The 23,732-nt window shown below is 35.9% G+C and overlaps 1 protein-coding gene across 5 annotated transcripts in view; it reads left to right on the forward strand.

Moving 5' to 3' along the window:
* Positions 1–7,283: 7,283 nt before the first annotated feature.
* LOC132144101 (B-cell receptor CD22-like) overlaps positions 7,284–23,732 on the forward strand; it is a 38,185-nt gene continuing 21,736 nt past the window's right edge. For all 5 annotated transcript variants that reach the window (XM_059554849.1, XM_059554844.1, XM_059554846.1 and 2 more), the window contains exons 1-2: positions 7,284–7,473; positions 20,486–20,554. In XM_059554849.1, coding sequence (XP_059410832.1) covers positions 20,494–20,554 — 61 coding nt within the window. In that variant the 5' untranslated portion in view covers positions 7,284–7,473; positions 20,486–20,493. The remainder of the gene's footprint in view (positions 7,474–20,485; positions 20,555–23,732) is intronic.

Below are 23,732 nucleotides of genomic sequence, written 5' to 3' on the forward strand. Positions count from 1 at the left end.
ACCATCCTTCCTCCACCTTCTCGTTCCGTGAACCTATGGAGTTATGGGTTTAGACTTTTTTTTAACTGTTCCTGTGGTGTTGAGCAACTACAATTCATTTGAATCCTATAATTGTATATTATAATTTATTTAAAGTGAATGAATTGTAATGAAAAATAAATACAATTAAATAGCTAAAGTAAATCGTAAGTGGAAGTGCATCTGTCAATTCTGTCATGAGCATGCATCAGCAATTACACATGTTTAGGGGAATAGGGCATTACTAATATACCATGCAAGGTGGTATGTGCTAGAAATGGGTAAACCACTATCAGTGAGTCTGCCCATGGGGTGGGGGCACCGCCACGCAAGATGTCCCACATTGTCCCTCAGAAACATACCCTTTGTCCCCCCATGGGCTTATTAGCAGGTGGTCACCCTATCCGTAGAACAAGTACCCACATAGCAACATTTTGTCGGCCCAGATCTGGCCCACATCTGGCACCCGTGGAAAGATGATCTGGCCCACATGCAGCGTGGAATGATGGACCGCTCCTGTTTGGGTGGACTGCTCCTGTTTGCCAGATTTGAGCCACAAGTAGGCCATAGCAATGCCACATGTCAGCCAAGAGTAAAGAAATTAACCAGAACCTGACCTTATCTGAGCCACAAAATATGTGTATATTAAATATGAAGTAATTTCAGGAGGATCACTGAAGGAAAGAAGTGAACAGAAAAAGAGATGAGCAGAGAACTACAACTGACTGAAGATAAAAGAAGACATTAAATCTCTCAAGATCTCAGCAGAGGATTAAACAACTACAAAAACAGCTTAACCAGCTTCACTTATTACTATTACTAACCAGGCTGACTTTATTTCTGTTAGACATCTACAAAAGTTTTTATTGAGAATTAACAGAGGTTTAACTCTAATGTGTGTCACCATAACAGTGATTAGTGTTTTCATTAGATGGGCTCTTAACGCTTATTCTATCTTTTGTCTTTTTTTGGCCACTGTGACAGTGTGTTTGTTAAAGACATTTGCAGCTTCGAAGAAAGCTAGAGTGACATGATATCAAGTGACGGCTGCTATGTGTTGATGGCTTTATAATCATCATGAAGTACATTGGTTCACTGATGTTTTTTTAATCTAACAATTATGTTGATCCAATGATCCATTCATATTACAAACCCTGTGTTTCTGCCACATGAGATCCAGCAGTACTATAACAATCAGTTAAAATCTTTTAACAAACATGAGCTCAAAAAAACTTAGCCTATGCTGACACACAAAGATATAAACAATCAGCACATGAATCTCAATAATGGTGATAATCAAAAATATCTAGATAAACTGATCAATTCAGAACTTCACTGAAAAGCTACTGTCACAACAAAAACAACAGCAAAAAAATATAAGCAAATATTTAGAATTAAACAAAATAATAGGTCAATTCAGCTGCATAATTTATTCATTTTGCAATGCATGCTAGGAGATTTGGACTATGCTAGTACCCAGCATGCATTCCAGCAAGGTACATTTGATTATCACCATTGTTGAGATTCATGTGCTGATTGTTGATGTCTGTGTGTGTCATCATGGTTTGACGTTTTTGGATTGTTAGAACATTGCTGGATCTCATGCTGCGGAAACCCATGGTTTGTGATGTGAATATATTAATGAAACAATTGTTAGATTAAAAAAATTGAGCAAATCAGCCTGTTGCATGCAGTTTGTGGAGTTGTTTAATCCTTCTCTTGTGAGATCTCCAGAGATTTAATGTCTTCTTTTATCTTCAATTGAATTAATCTAAGGTTGTGGCTGAAGTCAGTTATAGTTTCTCTTTTTCTGTTCTCTTTTTTTCCTTCAGTGATTCTGCTTGTTAACAGGCTTATTAAGGCTGAAATTACTTCATATTTAATATATACACAGATTTTGTGGCTCAGATAAGGTCCAGTTCTGGTTAATTTATTTACTCTTGGCTGACATGTGGCATAGCTATGGCCTGCTTGTGGCTCAAATCTGGCAAACAGGAGCGGTCCGCCCAAGGAACATCATTCCACGCTACATTTGGCCCAGATCATCTTTCCACGTGTGCCAGATGTGGGCTGGGTCTGGGCCGACACAATGTTGCTATGTGGGTATGAGCCACACCAATAATCTTCCCTTCCACCTTCACAAGGGTGCTTTTAATGTGATAATAGCCACAGCTAGACAGATTTTATTTTCGAACCTTATAAACAGTAACTTAAATAACACTTGTACTCTTTTTGCCACTGTTGAGAGACTGACAAACCCCGCCAAGTCCCAGTGAAATGCTCTCAGACAGCAAATGCAATCCCAGCTAGAATTTATTTTGTTCTAAAAATGTTCTAAGAACATTACTATTGTTCTAACAATGTTTTTAGCAGGTAGTTTTATTTTTGTTCCCAGAATGTTCTCTCAGAAGATAGGATAACATTCTCTAAAAACATTCTAAAAATGTTTATTAATAACATTATTAGAACATTATCCCCTAACATTCTAATTAAGATTTAAGCAGAGGTTTAGATGTTGATGTCTGTTTCAAGTAATAGTTTGATTTGATGTCACCATAATGGTGGTAAGTGTTGGCTTTAGTTGTGAAATTTGATACTTGACTTGTCAGAGTAGTTCTTTGGCTGCTGTAATCTTTATTATGGCAAAAACAACAAGTGGATGTGGTTGCTTGCTGATGAATAAGACATCATCACGTATGTGGTCTGGTTGCTTGGTTTCGCCCAACCTAATGTATGGTTTAAATTGTGTATTATTTATTAAAGTGACTCAATTGTTCAACAGCCTGAGGCCCAGCTGAATATGAAGCATATACTTTCAAGAATTAAAAAAAAAAACATTTTCTTTGTCACACAAACATCAAACAACAAGCTTCATGCAGCAATGTGTTTTGGGTACGTCATACGAAACTCATCCAAGGCACCCAGAATGCATTGTGGCATGAAGCATGTCACCATTGTTGAGATTCATACAGTAATTCTTGAGGTATCTGTGTGTCTAAACATTATGTGATATAAAGAGGTTCATGAATAAAGTAATTTAAAAAGAATAGACAAAAATATGTATGATATAAATCTGCAGGATCCTATGCATTGCAATACATCAGCTGTAGTAACTAACATTAAAGTAATAGCATAGATTAGACTCCAGATACAACCAGTTGATCAACTCATTACATTTTTTTTAATGCTCACTGTTTTCGCCGTAACAAATATAGTTACAGCAGGTAAACAAAAGGTAATATTGAAAAGAGTCATACTGCCTAAGTACCGATCACCATAATGGTGACGTCAAAATAAATATTTTCAATAAACCATCAACACCTCTGTTAATCTCAATATGAAGTTTTATACATTTATGACATAAATAAATCTTGTTTATAATAAGTGCAGTTGGTAATGCTTTTTTGGAGTTATTTACGCTAGAGTTTGACACCTTTCAACCAACATCTGACTTCTGTGCAATGTCAGTCCACATCTAGTGTGATGGGAAGCTTTATTAGAATGTTAGAGAGTAATGTTGTAACAATGTTATCAATATACATTTCTAGAATGTTTTTAGAGAATGTTATCCTAACTTTTAAAAGAACATTCTGGGAACTAAAATAAAACTTGCCGCTGAAAACATTCCCAGAACATGAAAAACTTCTAGCTGAGATGAGTTTGCATCCTTCTTTTCTGAGAAGATCATTCACATCAAGAAGGCGATTAGCACATCCTCAAGTAATGCCGAGGTCAGACAGATTAGGCACAATATCAAAAAGATACTAATGTATGTCAATTTTTAAAGCAATTGATAGCAAAATTCTGGAAGACACAGTGCAGCACCTAAAATCGTCAACCTGCTATCTTGATACACTTCCCACATCTTTTTTCAAAAGTGTGCTTTACTGCTTAGAAGCAAATCTTTTAGAAGTGGTAAACGCTCACTTCTTTCTGGGACATTTCCAAACTCCTTAAAAACTGCAGTTGTTAGAAAAAAAAGCCCCTCTTGAAAAAGAGCAATCTTGATAACACCATTTTGAACAATTTTAGACCAAAATCAAAACCTCCTTTTATAGGCAAATAAATCAGCTGAACAAATACTTAAACTAAAATGGATACCTGGACAATTTTAAATCTGGTTTCCGACCGCATCATAGCACAGATACAGCACTCAATAAGATAATAAATGATATTCACTTAAATTCTGACTCAAAATATCGGTGCTGGTATTGCTAGATCTCAGTGCTGCGTTTGACACTGTCGATCATAACATACTTCTAGAGAGACCTGAAAACTGGATTGAGCTTTCAGGGATGGTACTCAAATGGTTCAGGTCATACTTAGAAGGGAGAGGCTATTATGTGAGTCTAGGAAAGCATAAGTCTAAGTGGATGTCCGTGACATGCGGAGTCCAACAAGGCTCAATTCTTGCACCGCTCTTGTTTAGCCTGTATATGCTCCCACTAAGTCAAATAATGAGATATAAACAAATTGCCTATCACAGCTATGCTGATACCCTGCTGCCAAGATTCTGACTGGAACCTAGAAATTCTGAGCATATCACACCAGTCCTCAGGTCCTTACACTGGCTTCCAGTTACATTAAGGATTGATTTTAAAGTTATTTTACTCATTTATAAATCACTCAATGACCTAGGACCAAAATATATTGCAGATATGTTCACTGAATATAAATCTAGGATCGAGTCAGTTAGAAATACCAAGGGTTCACACAAAACAAGGGGAGTAACCTTTAGTTATTATGCCACCCGCAGTTGGAATCAGCTTCCAGAAGAGATCAGATGTGCTAAAATAAAGTATTGTATAATAAAGTATAAATTAATTATTGCACATGTTTAATAAACACACATACATAAGAAATCAGCAACAGAACCTTAACAATTGTAGCAATTAAAAAATGTTATATCACAAAACGGGCTACAAAAAGTCACAACAAAAACACCAGAAAACCAATACATACAAATAAATAAAATAATAAGAACATTCAGCTGAGTAATTGATTCACGCTGCAGTGCATGCTGGGAGTTTTATTTCACCTGAATGCCCTCACTTTTTTCCATTCCCTCAGTCAAGTAAACTAATGTAGAGAATAGAGAATGAGGGTATAGGGTGTTATTTTAAACACAGCCTCTGATTGTCTTTGAGCTCTGTTAATTCACAGTATATTGTTGTAGGCTGCTTTCTTGAAAATGACAAATATTACCCAGAATGCATTGTAGCAGTACAGATTCTAAAACATTTGTTACGTCCTACTAGTGTCTAGGGTTCTTGTCTGAACGTAACAAAATTAGGATTTTAAAGAGCATTAGTCAGGGCCCTGCCACAGCACCACAACAGCAAGAATCGTTTTAAGGCTTTTATTCAAAAGCTCTTAACAGAAAGAACGTGTACATCCATGTCAAAACTTTAGGGGAACAAAGACTTCAGAAGGGGGCAATGCCAAAATAACAAACAAAAGTTTAGTCTACCTGGAAATTGAATTCTTAATAAGCTTCACAAACAAATAAAATGACAGAAATGTACACTCACTCCCTACCTAACCACAAACCAGGAGAAAACAGGATTACAAAACAAAATGGCGCCCACCTCCCTACAGTTCCCAAGTAACACAAAAAAAGTAAACAATCAAGAGAATAACAGCTTGAAAAGGGAAAAAAAAGGGGTGGCTTTATAACAGTGAAATGTTAGGGGCGTCTCACCAGCAACAGAGCTCTTAGGCATCAGCATTCAACAATGAGCAGACTACAGCATTCAACAATGAGCAGACTACAGCATTCAACACAACAGTTTCAAACAACTGGACCGGGCAGGACACAGACCAAACTCTGGAGAAATGTTCTCTTCGATTGAGAGTTCTGCTGGCTTTTATGCTGCTTCCCTCCTGGTTGGTAAGCAGGTGCAGCTGGGGACGCAATCAGCTACCTGCCAGAGTGAAAGAGTGGGAGGAGCCAAAGGAGAGCAGGATACACAAAACAAAAACAACAGGAAGAAAGAAACACATACCACAGTACCATGCAGGTCTCACAAATATATATACGTCCTTGGACGTAACACATTAATAACAAACTGTTGAATCCTTTTACAAATGGCCAAAACACTGGGTTGGAAACACTACTTATTGTCAATAATCAACCCCAGATATTTATGAATATGGCAAATTCAATGTCCAAACCTTTAATAGTTGTCATCAAATGACTAGGTGGGGACATCCTATAATCAATCACTATTTCCTTTGTTTTATTAATTTTCAGCTGAAGACAAATACTGAGGCTTCAAAACTTGGGACAAGAATGTCAGGTACTTCCGGCTGGAGCTCCATATCAAGGCTTGCATTGATTTTATTTTAAGTATACCCGGACACAAACTCCACCTTTCCTTCCCTGCTTTCTATTCTGTGGCTCTTTTAAAGGCCCTTCCTTGGCAAAAACTTATTTCCATGTCAGCTCGAGCCAACAAACAATCCAAAGAATAAAACTCCCAGGAGTATCAATATTTGTTTGCCTGTCATACTCCTGATAACTCCGCTGATCCATTCTGTCCGCATGAGCACCTGGCCATGCAAACCCAGAATTTTACACTCTACAGCTGTAAATTAAATCAATAAAAAAGCCTTCATAAAGAAACACTTTTAACTTATTTAACATGGAGTAGCACATGCAACAAACACCTCATGCTGGTCAACACTAGAGCAGCACCCCCGTGAAGGACATGAAATCATAAAGTTCATCAGTAAAGACACATAAGGTATTGAAAGTTCTGCTAAAATCAGTTTAGGCATAACATTTTATGTTTTAAATGTTTATTTTTCTATATTTTTGTAATATTTTTGCTTGATAAATCATCCATGATTTAAGTGTTACAGACTCATATATCACTGATATCACAGAAACACTACAAAAACATTGTATAGTGATCAAAAATATATATTTTATTTATTGTTTTCAGTGGATTTCATTATTTGTGCAACACATCATCATCATCATCATCCTCATCATCATCATCATCATCATCATCATCATCCTTTTACATTCATTTTCCTCAGAATTAGTTCAACTTTACAAGAAAGTTGTCATTTAATCAGTTTTAGGTTGAATTTTTCTCAACATTACTGTGTAACTGTGCCAGAATTTCCATGTTGACTCCCATTATTATTCTTTGATTGTGGTGTAACTTCCTTGTCTTGAAGGTTTTTTTTTCTTTTTCCCTTCCTTCTTCTTGTTGCTGCTGCTGCTGCTGCTGCAACTTGTCAGTTAACTGTTCAAAATTTAAAGGGTTTCATGTTGCTCTGGTTTTCTTAAAGCAGAATGACGCAAAGAAAATCTGAAAAAAGACAAATTCATATTTAGAGCTTATGAGGAAATATCTTATCTAGTTTTTCTGTTCTTTGTTTCGGTGTTGTTTTCATCTTTTTCATCATTTCAACTCTGGTGGACAAGAGACTCACTGAAACACGGTAAAACTATTCCTTTTTTTCTCTGTGTTTAATTCAGTCACACTACTTTTTGTCAAACATTCGAAAGTTAATTGTTTAATTGCTTTTCTGTTGCTTTTGCTTAATTTGTCATAAATATTCAGCTGCAGAAAATATTTCAGTAATCCATGACTAGTAATTCTTATAGCCGGATTATCCATAAGGGCACTTGGGCCAGTGCCCAGGGGCACCAACCATTCACAACCACTAGGGGGGCACCACATGACACAATCTTTAAAAATATTTTTCGTAAATTGTTTTATTATTAACTTGAAATTCTTGAAAGACCATACATAACTGGTTTATGAACACTAACTTAACAACACCAATAATAATAATAATATAAATAAAGATTACATGACCACTATCAGCCCCCCCCCCCCCCCCCTCCATCCCCATTCTGTCAAAGTTGAGTTGGTCCGAAACATTGAATCGGACTTGGTCAAAGAAATGAACTTTGGGGATGTAGTTGACACATTTGCTTGCGCAAAATCAAGGAAGAAGCAGTTCTGCTAAAGGTAAAAAAAAATCTGATCGATTTATTAGTATTTTTTGGCAAACGTGAATTGACTCTATCAATGAATTGATGTACATTTTGAATAAAGTGCTCACTGCTCATATGCCTAAATGTATGTAGTTGGACGAGTTAATAAATTACATTTGAGGAATCACCTTAATTACGTCTGATTGGGGGGGGGGGCTAAAAAAAGAGCGTTTTTTATTCACTATATGTCCAGCTGTTGAGAAGACGCACTCCGACCGCACTGATGTCCCAGGGACACTCAGGTACAGCTGCGCAAGGTGGGGGTATTACTGCCAGTTTTCAACCACAAAAGCCGGTCGCTGTAAGCTTGCAATGGTCCTTTTCATAACTCTGAATCTCCTGTAACTAGATGCGCGAATGAGGCGAATTCGCTTCTGACGCTCTATTCGCGTTTGGTGTGAACGCAGCATAAGAGGTCGCTTTCGACGTCACTGGGTCGTGTAGGCGCGTAAAATTGCTGGTATTTTCTGTCTAGCTTTCACAACGCATACTGCACTTTCGGAATTCTTAATTTTCTTTGTCTGCTTGTTTGTGAGTTTTGCTACATTTATATTTTTCCATTGTTTAATTATTTTAAAACTAATAGTGTACATATTTGGTTAAAATCGATTCCCTATTTTCATTTTCGAAACTTTTTTGGTTGGTCCGATCGATTGTGCAATCGATTTTCGAACTAAAAGTGACAGCCCTAATATATATATATATATATATATATATATATATATATATATATATATATACTGTATATATATATATATATATATATATATATATATATATATATATATATATATATATATCCCCAACCCTATAGAAAAAAAAGACGAAAATGCTTTCCAAAAGAAAACCAACCCTTCAGGTTTACTTTGCACCATTTCATTCTCTGCAGACCTATTTAAATATCATGCAGGAAAGATAGATCTAGGGCTGGGCGATATACAAAAAAAATGATATCTCGATATTATCAAACTTTTTACGATATTCGATATATATCTCGATATGTTTGCATTTAAATAATAAAAAATAAAACATGATTTTCTTTTGCCCATAAAAAAAAAAAACATTTAGATTAAACAGCTAATTTAAGCAGTTAAAAAATCTAGACCAAGAGATCACTTACTGCTTTTTATTAATGAATACATGTAGGCCTATATGTAACTGAAGCAGTGCAAATTAAGTAACAGTTACAGAAAGTGCATTCTGTCGACTTTTTAGTGCATGCAATTCACAATTTAAACTATGCAACTGGGATAAGTATTTTATTTTAATTTTTTTAACAAGTTTTTAAGCTAAGAACACAAGTCTGTCAACTGTCTGTGGTTTTAAGAGAAGCTCTGTGGCATGAAACTATGTTCCTACTGACACTAAAAACCCTCTTAGATGGGGAGCTAGTTGCTGAAGCACATAGCTATTTCTTATATATAAATATATATAAATGAATACCAAAGACTTTTGCATTCTCTCTGTCTATATTATGGAAACTGGTAAACATATCAGTGAAATTCCCCAATAGTAATTCCAAATGGCCATAGCCTATGTTTCTCTATTCAAACATCAGCGGTCGAGTAAGTGCATTTATTTTGCGATCACAAACGCAAACAATACAGTTGAGATCTCACGACAGAACACAGACCGGCTGAACGACGCTTTCATTAGATCGCTCTATTCCAGCTTGTTAGTGTTTTCAGATTAGCGTCGGCGGCTCTTCCACAATGAGGAGTGAGCATGTGCGCATGGTTGCCAGATTGCTTAAAATAAGCAAACACCGGGAAGAAAATGTATCCTTGTAACAGTGGAGCTCTGGTTGGGAGATTTAAACTCTTGTTATCTGGCAACCGCTATCATTACAGCTCTCGTAGTAGAGAGGCGTAGAGCAGTCAGCAGTTACAGGTTCCTTTTTTGGACATTCGGCGCGTTCTTTTGGGAAAGTATGCTTGAATTTGAAATATTCAATATTCCTGATATATTCAAATTGTACATCGTCGTCAAAATTATTCTGATAGTATCGCTAATATTCGATATATCGCCCAGCCCTAGATAGATCTGATCGTTATCCAGATGGAAAAGTCAGTTAATGTTGCCAAGTGTAAAAGTTCCATGTTCTGATCGACTGATGATGAGTCTGTATAGTGTACAGTTTGTGTATGTGTATAGCTATACACTGTCTAGGCATTAATTGTTGACAGCAAAGTAAGAATTTCATTCTCAGGGAAACTTGTTTTCCTCACTGGGTATGAGACAATAAACACTTCAAATCCAAATTCCTTTGAATCCTAAATGCAGCCAGAGCATTCTCGGATGTGTGTCTGAACCTCTTGTCCTGCCTTGCTATGTCTTGGATGGTCTGCCAATTTTTAACCCTCAGGGGAGTTTTTTTGTAGTTTTGTTTATTTGTTACTATTAATGAATTCCCTCGTCTTCCTGCATTTGAGTCCTCACTTAATCGGGACAGGTTCATTCACTTCTGGATGTTTGTAAACAATGGTGGATTTGAGATTTGGTGGCAGTAAAGTCGAAGAACATTTAATTTATTTTGTTTTCTTAAAAAATTGCATTTGTGTTAATGGCTTTTAATTGTAAGGATGCTTCAGTCATAATCATAGAGAGTGGCATTGCAAATGTGTGCGATTTAAAAAAAAATTATGACATGTTTTATGATAAAGTATTCAAAGTGCTGGTCTTTAAAGGGTCTTAAAAAGTTTTATTTCACCTAAAATTAGCCTTTAAAATGCCTTAGCATAGAGCAGAAAGACTGTATTAATATAAATAATTAAAGCAATGGTTGCATGCATTGCAAAAAAAAGAAAAAAAAGAAATAATTTCTCATATTTGTAATCTTTTTCATTAACTAACATTATCAAAGATTAATAGATACTGTAACAAATGTATTGTTCATTGTTAGTTCATGTTAAATAATACATTAACTTGTGTTTACCAATGACACCTTACTGTAAAGTGTTACATCTTATATTTACCATCATGTGACTTCATATGATTGTTTTAGGGACATTGTCAGTGAGAAGAAATTCAGAAGAGACCCACTTCATGTGGCTAGATAGGTCTTTAACTCCTTAACATGTAGTGAGTACTGTCAAAAGTACACTGATAAAAATTATTTTGTGGTGAAGTAAATACTACATAAAAACAAATGTAATTTCTACATTTAAATATTAAATATTTTAGTTAAGGCAATAATAAAAACCAAATAAGTACATTCTATATTGGTACTCAATTTAAGCTTGTAGAAATTAAAGTTTGAACTCATAAGTATATTTTACTAGGAATTGCTTGTTATGTTTACAAGGATTCTTTAAGTAAATGCCAAAGTCATGATCCCATATTTCCCATCATGCACTGGGGCATGAATAATAAAAATAATAAAACGTTAATTTTTTCACTGTTTTCAAGTAGTATTTACACTGTTTTATGATTGCTTTGTTGTTAGGTTTAGTAACTTACTATTATGTGACATATGGAGTTTATTGAGTGACATATTTAAAGACTGTCCACCTGGGTATGAGAGGAATGGCAGGAGCAGTGTTGTAATGTAACGAAGTAAGTTAGTGATTGAGTTAGTAATAGCAGGGATTTGGAAACTGTAAAATTAAGTAATAAAAACAGAAACAGAAGTGAAACAAGTTGTAGGAAAGAGGACGAATAAAAAGCGATTCTTATGTACATTGTCTGTGTCCCATTTTTTATACCTGTCTGACAAAACTGAAATTGAATTCACCTGAAGACACTTTACTGTTTATCACAACAAAGGGCCAAACAAGCGCACAAAACTGACATGGTACACTATATAGCACAACACCAAACGCTCCTTCAGCATGTCTCAACACAGTATAAAAAACAAGCATTTCTTAACAACAACTTCATTTCTTTATACTGTTCAAGTCTTTTGCTAGCGCTTGAACACGCCTTACTCTTTATCACAACAAAGGGCCAAGCAAGTGCACGAAACTGACAAGGTACACCATACATAATATTATAGATTTATATTATCACTAGATCACCTGCGAAGATCTCATCACCTCAGCTACCATTGGGACGAGCCCAGGGGAACCAGACAAGTCCTCTGCATAGTTTGAACTGTGCTGCAGCCTGGAATTAAACCACAGCATGTTGGTTTCATCTGCTCAGAGGAGAACTGGCCTCCTGACTGAGCCTGGTTTGTCCCAAGGTTGTTTCTCCATTCTGTCACCGATAGAAAAAAATTCGCAATTGGCTTGCTTAGGTGGTGACATTTGATGGACACTATTAGAAGAGATCAGAACTTGATGATGACACCACTGAATCATCAATTAACTGAGTTTAACTAGGATTCTTTTTTTAATTGTCCTATTGCATTATTAATAAACTGTTTTCCTTCTTGACACTGTAAAGCTGCTTTGACACAATCAGTATTGTATGAAGCAATATATAAATAAAGGTGACTTGACCTTGACTAGTTGCTGATGACGTCATTAATTAACAAATAAGCCTGAAACTTGAGCTGAGACTCAAACACCTTGTGCACAGCTATGGCATATGACACTGCCCACATGGCTTTTGCTCCTATAACAGCTCATTTGTTTAATCAGTCCTTTTGTCTTTGGGTCATTATATTTCTCACATATTTCTGCTTGTAAATTAGATAGAGATAAAGTAGCACAGTAAAGATTACATTTATGTGAATTGATTGGTGAGAGAGCGATTGCATGCGTGAATTAATTCTATCTGGCGGCGTCTCTTTACTAACAGTGAAACTGATATATTGATCTCTGCTTCCACTGAATTTAGACCTGTCTCTGTCAGATGGAGATGCATAAATGAGAACACAAGTGTACTATTTATGGAGGCTATACAGCGGGGAAAATAAGTATTTGACACATCAGCATTTTTATCAGTAAGGGGATTTCTAAGTGGGCTGTTGACACAAAATTTCCACCAGATTTAGCCATCAAGCCAAATATTGAATTCATACAAAGAAATCTGAACATTTAAGTATACAAGTTGAGTCATAATAAATAAAGTGAAGTGACACAGGGAATAAGTATTGAACACACTTTATTTAATACTTTGTAGAAAAGCCTTTGTTGGTGATTACAGCTTCTAGACGCCTCTTGTATGAAGAGACCAGTCGTCTGCATTGCTCAGGAGTGATTCTGGCCCGTTCTTCCACACAAATGGTCTTAAAATTTTGAAGGTTCCTTGGGCCTCTTTTATGAACTTTGATCTTCTGTTCTCTCCATAGATTTTCTATGGGATTTAGGTCAAGGTCACTTCATTCACTGTAAAAAAAAAAGAGTAAGGTCACATGTCTCCCAACTTAAGATCTTTTGTTCAGCTGATTGAGTTATTATAGTTAAAAAAAAACTTTTGTTATGTAATTTCAACTTTTAATTTTATTGTCACTTGACTTAAAGTACGTTCAGTTGACTAAAAATGTGTTTTTAAACAGCATCACAAGGTAAAAAAAAATACTACATGCCTGATATTTTGGTCCCGGTTTTATTTCAAACCAGTAGCAACACATTGGTAACTTCAGCCATACTCATTCTTAAAAAAAGTAATTAAAGAGTAGACAGAAAAAAAAAACATTCAAAGTGCTAGCTCATTCAGCCGGTCCTAAATACTTTAAATGTTCTATGTTAAACATTTTAAATTGTTAACACAAAAGACGTAACAAAACGAGCAATATAAGAGCAAGTTAAATGAGTTCACTGACTTTTTGGGGCTTTAGCTTATTCACCGTATCCACGACAGTTAGGGTGAGGCTCCTTTGTCTGTTCGGTGTTGGCTTGCATAAAATGTGCCAATTTTATGGTCGTTACAGTGCGCATGCTCCAACCTCCAACCCAACTTGTATGCTTGTTAACTTGAATTTACAAATTGAATTTACAATAAATTCTAGGTTGGTCCAATGATTGTTGAACCAACGTCTTTTCACTAGTTATGCCAACATTTTTGCATTTATTTGTCCAGTTAACTAAAATATAATCATTAGTCTAACTTTTTGTGAGTTGAATTTTTTACAGTGTTGTTTCCTTGGCCTTGTGTTTGGGATCATTGTCTTGCTGAAATGTCCACCCTCTTTTCATTTTCAGCTTTCTGGTAGATGGCAGCAGATTGTCCTGGTACATTTCTCCATTCATCCTGCCTTCAATAATATGAAGTCTGCCAGTACCCCTTGCTGAAAAGCAGCCCCAAACCAAGATGCTTCTAGTCCCAAACTTAACTGTTGGTATGGTGTTCTTGGGGTGGTGAGCAGTGCCATTTCTTCTCCAAACATGGTGTGTAGAATGCCTGACAAAAAGTTCGATTTTGCTTTCATCTGACCATACTGTAGTCTCCCAATAAACCACAGGCTTCTCCAAATGCTCTTTCGTAAACTTTAACCGAGCCTCAACATGCCTTTTGTTCAGCAATGGAGTCTTTCGTGGTGAGCGTGCATGGATGCCATGGCGGTTCAGTGCATTGTCTTCCTGAAGTTCTGCCTGAGAGGTTCTTCCCACTGGGCAAAGTTACGTCCAGTGGACGTCTTTTTATGTCTTTGCTGACGTTAAAAAGACGTCCACTGAGGAGCCAGAATGAAAGTTTTTATTATGTCTTTTTTTGACGTCTTCTGTAAGGCTGATTTAACATCATTTAAGGTTCATTTAGGCATAACTTATACTGTTTCTGGAACAACACTCTCAAGATGCATTAGATTTAGAGTCATGTTATTTCAATTTAATTTCCAGACACTGTGTTTGTCCTAAAATCAAGAAAATAAAATAAGCTTTATAAAAAAAATGAAATAACTGATGATTGAGCATGTGGTAAAATCAACTGCAAATCCAAGACATTAAATCAGGCAATCAAACATCTCCACAAACATGGAATCATTAGATTGACTTTATTTCTGTCAGACATCTAGAGAAGTTCTTATTGAGAATTAACAGAGGTTTAAATGTTGATATTCGATTTATTTGAAGTCAACATTGTGGTGGACAGTGTTTGGTTTAGTTGGGATCTTTTAAATCTACAGTACAGAAACCAAGAACAAAACACTTGCTTATTTTGAAGATGGACAAAATGCATGCAATTTAAATATTTTGAGCAAAAACATCATTTACTCAAACACCGACATCAAGATTCCGGATATGCATCACAACAACGGTGACAATGAAAACCGCTTCATAGCACAAACCTATCCTTATTCTCCAGACTTTTTTGTTTCGATTGTCACCATTGATGTGATGCATATACAAAATCTTGCATTTTGTAAAAAATATGTACATTATTTGTTTCTACAAGATATCCAAGAAAATAAATAGTTGCAACAAAACACTAATATATTATTTTGCTATAACATTGTCAGCATTAACAGAAAGATGTTAGCACTTGAACTCAACGCTCTATGCCACAACAGGAATGCTTTATAACACACAGTTACAATAGCCAGAGACAAGCTAATATCAGTAGTATGAGGACCAAGAGCCCAACTAGACCAAACACTGATCGCCATAATGGTGACTTCAAATAAATCATATATCAATATTTAAACCTCTGTTAATTCTCAATAAGAGCTTATCTATATGTCTGACAGAAATAAAGTCAATCTAATGAGTGAAGCTGATGAAGCCGTTTGTGGAGATGTTTGATCCTCCTCTGCTGAGATCTTCAGAGATTAAATGTCTTTGATTTGCAGTTGATTTTACCACATGCTCAATCACCAGTTGTTTCATTATTTCATTAAATATTATTTTATTTCTTGATTTAAGGACAAACACAGTGTCTAGAACATTACATTGAAATAACACAAGTCTAAATCCTGAGAGTGTTGATTTGGTCCGGAAACAGTATAAATTATGCCTAAATTAACCTTAAATGATGTTGAAAATATGTCCACTGACCACTTTTGAACTAGTTTTTAACCTAATAAGGAGGTTCTGTGAACATCTAAATCAAACGTCAAAAAAAGACGTCATCAAAACTTTCATTCTGGCTCCTCAGTGGATGTCTTTTCAATGTCAGCAAAGACATAAAAAAGATGTCCACTGGACGTAACTTTGCCCAGTGGGTTGGCTCTTGGAGAACTCCTTGGACAGGTATCTTACGTGGAGCACCTGATCGTGGCCAGTTTATGGTGAACTGATGCTCTTTCCATTTCCGGATAATGGCCCCCACAGTGCTCACTGGAACATTCAGCATTCTGGAAATGTGACTATAACCATTCCCATCAAAATTCTTTTCAACGATAAGAGTTCTTTGCTTTTACCCTTCATGAAGTCTTTCCTGTGTGCATCCTGGGTAATGAGAAGCCTCTATAGGCCATCAGTTAGGACTAAAGCAGATGATATCAATTAGTACTGATAGGGGGCAGGGTTTTTCTCTCAATACTGACAGATGTCAAATGATCTCCGGGCTTTCTATGCCATTTTGCACCTTGTTATCTTCATGTGTTAAATACTTATTCCCTGTGTCATTTCACTTTATTTATTATGACTCAACTTGTATACTTAAATGTTCTGATTTCTATGTATGAATTCAATATTCGGCTTGATGGCTACATCTGGTGGAAATTTTGTGTCAACAGCCCACTTAGAAATCCCCCTACTGATAAAAATGCTGATGTGTCAAATACTTATTTTTACTTGAACTCAAAAGTTAAAAATGGTATTGATGATATTACTTCAATAATAGTCAGCTAGAAAATTAGGAGATAACAATCAGTTTGGAGAAGATCAACAGAAATTCAGACTATGAAAAGTCAATGCAGAAAAGCCGAGCGGATGTAGCGGAAGACAAAACTTGAAATTCACTATAGCATCTATAAAGACAGTCTTGATGCTTTTAATGTGAAACTAGCCACAGCTAGACATAATTTCTTCTCAAACCTTATAAACAGTAACTTAAATAACACTCGTACTCTTTTTGCCACTGTTGAGAGACTGACAAACCCCCCAAATCAGATTCCCAGTGAAATGTTCTCAGACAGCAAATGCAATGAGTTTGCATACTTCTTTTCTGAGAAGATCATTCACATCAAGAAGGCGATTAGCATATCCTCAAGTAATGCAGAGGTCAGACAGATTAGGCCACAATATCAAAAAGATACTACTGTATGTCAATTTTTAAAGCAATTGATAGCAAAATTCTGGAAGACAAAGTGCAGCACGTAAAATCGTCAACCTGCTGTCTTGACAAACTTCCCACATCTTTTTTTTCAAAAGTGTGCTTAACTGCTTAGAAGCAGATCTCTTAGAAGTAGTGAATGCCTCACTTCTTTCTGGGACATTTCCAAACTCCCTGAAAACTGCAGTTGTTAAGCCCCTCTTGAAAAAGAGCAATCTTGATAACATCATTTTGAGCAATTTTAAACCAATATCTAATCTTCCTTTTATAGGCAAAATGATAGAAAAGGTAGTTTTTAATCATCTGAACAAATACTTAAACAATTTTCAATCTGGTTTTCGACCACATTATAGCACAGAGACAGCACCCATTAAGATAATAAATGATATTCGCTTAAATTCTGACTGGCAAAATATCAGTGCTGGTATTGCTAGATCTCAGTGCTGTGTTTGACACTGTCAATCATAACATACTTCTAGAGAGACCTGAAAAACTGGGTCGGGCTTTCTGGGATGGCTCAGGTCATACTTAGAAGGGTGGGGTTATTATGTGAATCTAGGAGAGCATAGGAGATGCAGTGCTAATTGACATAATTTATTACAGTACAGAAACCATAAAGTATATTTTCTACCTTATTCTGTGTAGAAATTTTAAATAATTACTAATTAAATGTAGTAGCCTATATAAAACAATCAAACAATTGCCATTAGGAAAAAAATATAGATTACAAATGATTATTGTAAGGCAGTGTATTTGATGTCTTACGGCAGTAATAAAAAAGAAGATAATTCTTTGTAAAAAAAATAAATAAAATAAAAATAATAATAATTATGATAATACATAGGCTACATACATAAAATTATTGTATTTGAAATTTCTGTCACTTCTGAAATGATGGCTACACCCCTGGTGTGACGAAATGTTAGCTGATACATGATACTTTTAAAAGAATCACAGCACTAATATGTGTGTGTGTGTGTGTGTGTGTGTGTGTGTGTGTGTGTGTGTGTGTGTGTGTGTGTGTGTGTGTGTGTGTGTGTGTGTGTGTGTGTGTGTGTGTGTGTGTGTGTGTGTGTGTGTGTGTGTGTGTGTGTGTGTGTGTGTGTGACCGTGGACCAAAAACTGTCTTAAGGATAATTTTTTTAAAACTTACATTTATACAGTATATCACCTGAAAGCTGAATAAATTAGCTTTCCCCTAATGTATTGTTTGTTAGGATATTTGGCCTAGATATTACTAATTGAAAATCAGTGGGCAGCTATATATCCAGCACCCAGGTTTCAACTGGGGGTTCAGTGCCTTGGTCAAGGGCACTTCAGCTTTGGGTTTTGAGGGTGGAAGAGAGCACTGTTTATTCACTTCCCACCACCAAGACTCAAACCTTCTAACTTTTGGTTACAAATCCAACTCTCTAACCATTAGGCCACAGCTGCCCGTGTGTTTGTGTGTGTGTGTGTGTGTGTGTTTGTGTGTGTTTGTGGATATATATTTGAAATTTAAAACTGTATGACTGCATTTGGAACAGTTTTAATTAAATTTGATATATACATATATGATTATACACACACACACACGCGATTACATATTTTGTCTATATTGGTGCTTCTAACTCCTTTGCAAAATGTTAACAATGGAGCCCAATGTCAGAATGAAAGGGTTAGTTCCCCCAATAATCAAAATTATGTCATTAATAACTCACCCTCATGTTGTTCCAAACCCGTGAGACCTCCATTTATCTTAGGAACACAGTTTAAGATATTTTAGATTTAGTCAGAGAGCTCTCAGTCCCTCCATTGAAACTATGTGTACGGTATACTGTCCATGTCCAGAAAGGTAAGAAAAACATCAAAGTAGTCCATGTGACATCAGAGGGTCAGTTAGAATTTTTTGAAGCATCGAAAATACATTTTGGTCCAAAAATAGCAAAAAATATGAATTTATTCAGCATTGTCTTCTCTTCCGTGTCTGTTGTGATAGAGTTCAAAACAAAGCAGTTTGTGATGTCTGGTTCACGAATGAATCCCTCGATGTAACCAGATCTTTTTGAACCAGTTCATCAAATCGAACTGAATCGTTTTAAACGGTTCGCGTCTCCAATACGCATTAATCCACAAATTACTTAAGCTGTTAACTTTTTTCATGTGGCTGACACTCCCTCTGAGTTAAAACAAACCAATATCGCTGAGTAATTCATTTACTCAAACAGTACACTGACTGAACTGCTGTGAAGAGAGAACTGAAGATGAACACTGAGCCAGCCAGATAACGAACAATAGACTGACTCATTCTCGAGTCAAGAACCGGTTGCATTGGTTTTCGGATCACCAGTACTTCTTTCTGACAATTTGATCAATAAACCGTTTGAAGAAAACGGTTCACTGGTTCTTTTGCGCTCAACGTAATGACTTCATTTGCGATGATTGCCCTTGATTCAAGCATTTGGTTTGCCTGGGCTCATAAAATTAGCACAGAATCAGTTCAGAAACAATCACCAAAAGAATCAGTTCGGTTCAGACGCTCTGTGTGTCGGTCTGCTTCACGCTGAATCACACATGCGCAGTATCATCAGCTCCTTGGTTCCTTGAATCGGATGTGTCTGACAGAAACAGTTCTTGACTCGAGAACGAGTAAGTGATTTGTTCATTATCTGGCTCGGCTCGGTGTTAATCTTCAGTTCTCTCTTCACAGCAGTTCAGTCAGTGTACTGTTTCAGTAAATGAATTACTCCGGGATATTGGTTTGTTTGAGCTCAGAGGGATTGTCAGCCACATTTAAAAAGTTAACAGCTTAAGTCATTTGTGGTTTAATGCGTATTGGAGACGGAAACCGATTAAAACGATTCAGTTCGATTTGGTGAACTGGTTCAAAAAGATCTGGTTACATTGAATGATTCGTTCGCGAACCGGATATCACTACACTGCAGAGTTTTGAACTCTCTCACAATAGACACGGAAGAGAAGACAATGCTGAATAAAGTAGTAGTTTTTGCTAATTTTGGACCAAAATGTATTTTAGATGCTTCAAAAAATTCTAACTGACCCTCTTATGTCACATGGACTACTTTGATTATGTTTTTCTTACCTTTCTGGACATGGACAGTATACCATGCACACAGTTTCAATGGAGGGACTGAGCGCTCTTGGACTAAATCTAAAATATCTTAAACTGTGTTCTGAAGATAAACGGAGGTCTTACGGGTTTGGAACAACATGAGGGTGAGTTATTAATTACATAAGTTTGATTATTGGGTGAACTAACCCTTTAACTAATAAACATGTTAAGATTTAGACACAGATGTTTAGATCATATTGACGGTACAGTAACTGATTGTTTATTGGTTGTTTTAGGTGTTGCTATGGTTATGTCAGTCAGAAGGGCTCCTCCTCTTCCTCTGATCTTTCTGCTCATGATTCATGGTTAGTGACTTATATTACAACAACACTTTGCTCTATATTCACTGATAAAAGTAATATTACAATCCCCTCATTTTCTTACTTTGCTCATTCGAAATAATTCAGCATTTCTAAAAGCAGTTACTGATGTCTTTATTGTGAAATCTGTTTCAGGGATTTACAGTGGTCACTGCATACTGTGTATAATGAGGACAATTTTATTTGGCCAAGGGCAAATGGAACAGTTTTACAGCTAGTTGATAAAAAAAAAAAAAAAAAAAAATTCATAATGTACTTAGTCATAGGCCCATAGTTTGTATGCCCCTGCAGCCACAATGTTGCATAAAAAGAAACCGCCCAGCAAACACTGAATTTTCCTCTAATGTTAGTATTTGGTTCCCATTTGGTTATTTTTTTAAATCCAAATAATAATAATAATTGGCATACAGTAATGATACTTCAGTAAAGTCCAAATAGGGCCCAGGTACACTGTAAAACCCGACAAGTAAACTTAACTCAAACTGTTTGAGTAAACAGATTGCTTTAAAAGTTTTAAAACTTTGCAATTAAGTAATTAATTGATTAACTGCTGAACTAAGTGATTAACTGATTAACTAAGTGCTGATTGAGCATTAGTGATGAACAGCTGCTGTTAACAAACAGAATCACTGAAAAAAAGGGAAACACAAGAACTACTACAACTGACTTCAGAGACAGCCTTAGATGAAATCAACTGAAATAAAATACATGAAATCTCTCAAGATCTGATTAAACAACCACACAAACAGCATCACCAGCTCCACTTATTAATAACCAGACTGACTTTATTTCTGTCAGATGTCTACAGAAGATCTTATTGAGAATGAACTAAGGTTAAGATGTTGATTTATTGTTTCATTTGAAGTAACCATGTTAGAGATCAGTGTTTGCTTTAGTTGGGCTCTTGACCCTTGACTTCAGTCTTTGTGTTTTCTCTGGCTCTTATAACCATGTGTTTTTAAAATGTATTTGTTATAACTCAAAAACCCAGAGAAAATACTAACAGGTGACACAGCAAACACTGATCTCTAACATGGTTACTTCAAATGAAACAATAAATCAACATCTAAACCTTAGTTCATTCTCAATAACTTGTCAGGTTTTAGTGAGGCTATGTCTGAAGTCAGTTGTAGTTCCTTTCTCTCTTTTCTTCATTAATTCTGTTTTGTTAACAGCAGGTGTTCATCACTGATGCTAAATTATCACTCATTAATTGAAGTGATTAAATTAATCACTTCATTATTTAATTGCAATGTAAATCTTCTTTCAGTGAACTCAACTGAATTAAGTTTAGAGCACTTAAACGGTTTAAGGCAATCGGTTTCCTCAATCGGTTTGAGTAAACCTAATTTGTCAGGTTTTTAAGGATATCTGTTTACTCAAACGGTTTGAGTTAAGTTAGTTGTTGGGTTTTACAGTGATATACTTCTTTTTCCATGCGCTGGTCCATCTCAGCACAGTGGTGTCTGACCAGCTTTCAGGGTATACTCAACTGTGAATGAGTGCAGATGGATGAGTTCAGCACATGCACAGTACCACCAAGTGTATTTGTTCTGTTTGCACATTCACCTGTAGTATATGCGGACACGCAAAATATACTTTGGGCTTTTTACTTTCCGCAACAGTCCGCATACTGTCTGCGTGACACTGTTTTCATCAGCAGAAGAGTCTGGGGACATCCACACATGCCTTCTGCATGCAACCTAATTTTTGTGTCCGTGTTGACGGTCTGTGTACAACAGCACAGGTGCAGAGGTGGGTAATCCAGGGGCCAAAGAGTAAAAGTCCTGCCATATTTTTGCTCCACCCATGAACTCAGCATCTGATTTCATCAGAGGAAACAAGTCATTCCTTCCGTCACAAACTAGTCTTGAGTCAAATCCCGAGTCCTCAAAGAGTTAAAGTTAATTAGATAATTAAGTGTCTAATTAAATGAAGATTGTGCATTAGTGATGAACACCTGCTGTTAACAATCAACATTACTGAAGAAAAGAGAAACACAAGAACTACAACTGACTTTAAGCACAGCCTTGGATGAAGTCAAATGGAAGAAAAAAAAATCTGTGCCACCATAATTGTGGTGAGTATTTGCTTCAGTGGAGCTCTTGAGCCTTTAAGCATTTCTTTAAATTTACTTTTAAGCATTTGCATTATTGTTTTACAGCAAGCATTTGTGCAATGCTGATGCAAATCTTGATCTAGCAGGTAACTTGTGATTTTGATGACTGTATGATTTCAATTTTTTAATTTCTTGATTGTAATTTTAAATAAAATAATTAATGGTTAGAGAGGTCTGCTTTTTGCACTTGGGTTAAATGGGATGGGTTAAATGCAGAGTACAAATTCTGAGTTTGGGTCACCATACTTAACTGTATGTCACTTTCACAAAAAAGAGAGAACTCCCATTATGTAAATGCCACCATAATACTTCAATATTAAGGAATATATATGTATTAAAAAATATATATAAAAAATAATTGGGATTAGGCATTTAGCCATGGCCATTTATCATATGATCCTCAACAGTGGTGAAAATATTTATTCATTCTGCAGTTCATTATGGGAGTCTTTCATATATTGCAACATGTAGCATTTTGTTGATTGTCACCATTGAAGAGATTAATATGCTGGTTCTTGATATCTCTGTGTGTCTAAAAACCAAGCACTGGAGCTCAGATTTCTATATGTGTGTTAAATTCACTCCCTGTAAATATTAGAACAATGTTTTTTTGTGTATGCTGTAGTTTCACTGTGATTATTCAAAACCTAAACATGTGAAAAAAATGAAAAAACATTATTTGAGATATAATTAAACCATCTCATTGTGACTAAATGTTCTTCATACATCACAGTACTCTCTTCTCCACAACATAACATACAGAGAGAGATCTGACACAACAAGTAAAGGGTCAAGAACACAACTAAATCAAACACTGATCCCCATGATGGTGGCATCATTTTAACCAATAAAACATCAACATCTGATCCTCTGTAGTTCTCAATAACAGCAAATGTTTATCACCAATGCACAATCATCATTTAATTAGTTACTTTATTATCTCATTAACTTTAACTCTTTGAGGAATTGGGATTTGACTCGACTTGTTTGTGACTTGGAATGAATGACTTTTCTTCCTCCTCTGGTGAAATCAGCTGCTGACTT

The sequence above is a fragment of the Carassius carassius genome, chromosome 7 (genome assembly GCF_963082965.1).
Source record: "Carassius carassius chromosome 7, fCarCar2.1, whole genome shotgun sequence".
Lineage (NCBI taxonomy): Eukaryota > Metazoa > Chordata > Actinopteri > Cypriniformes > Cyprinidae > Carassius > Carassius carassius.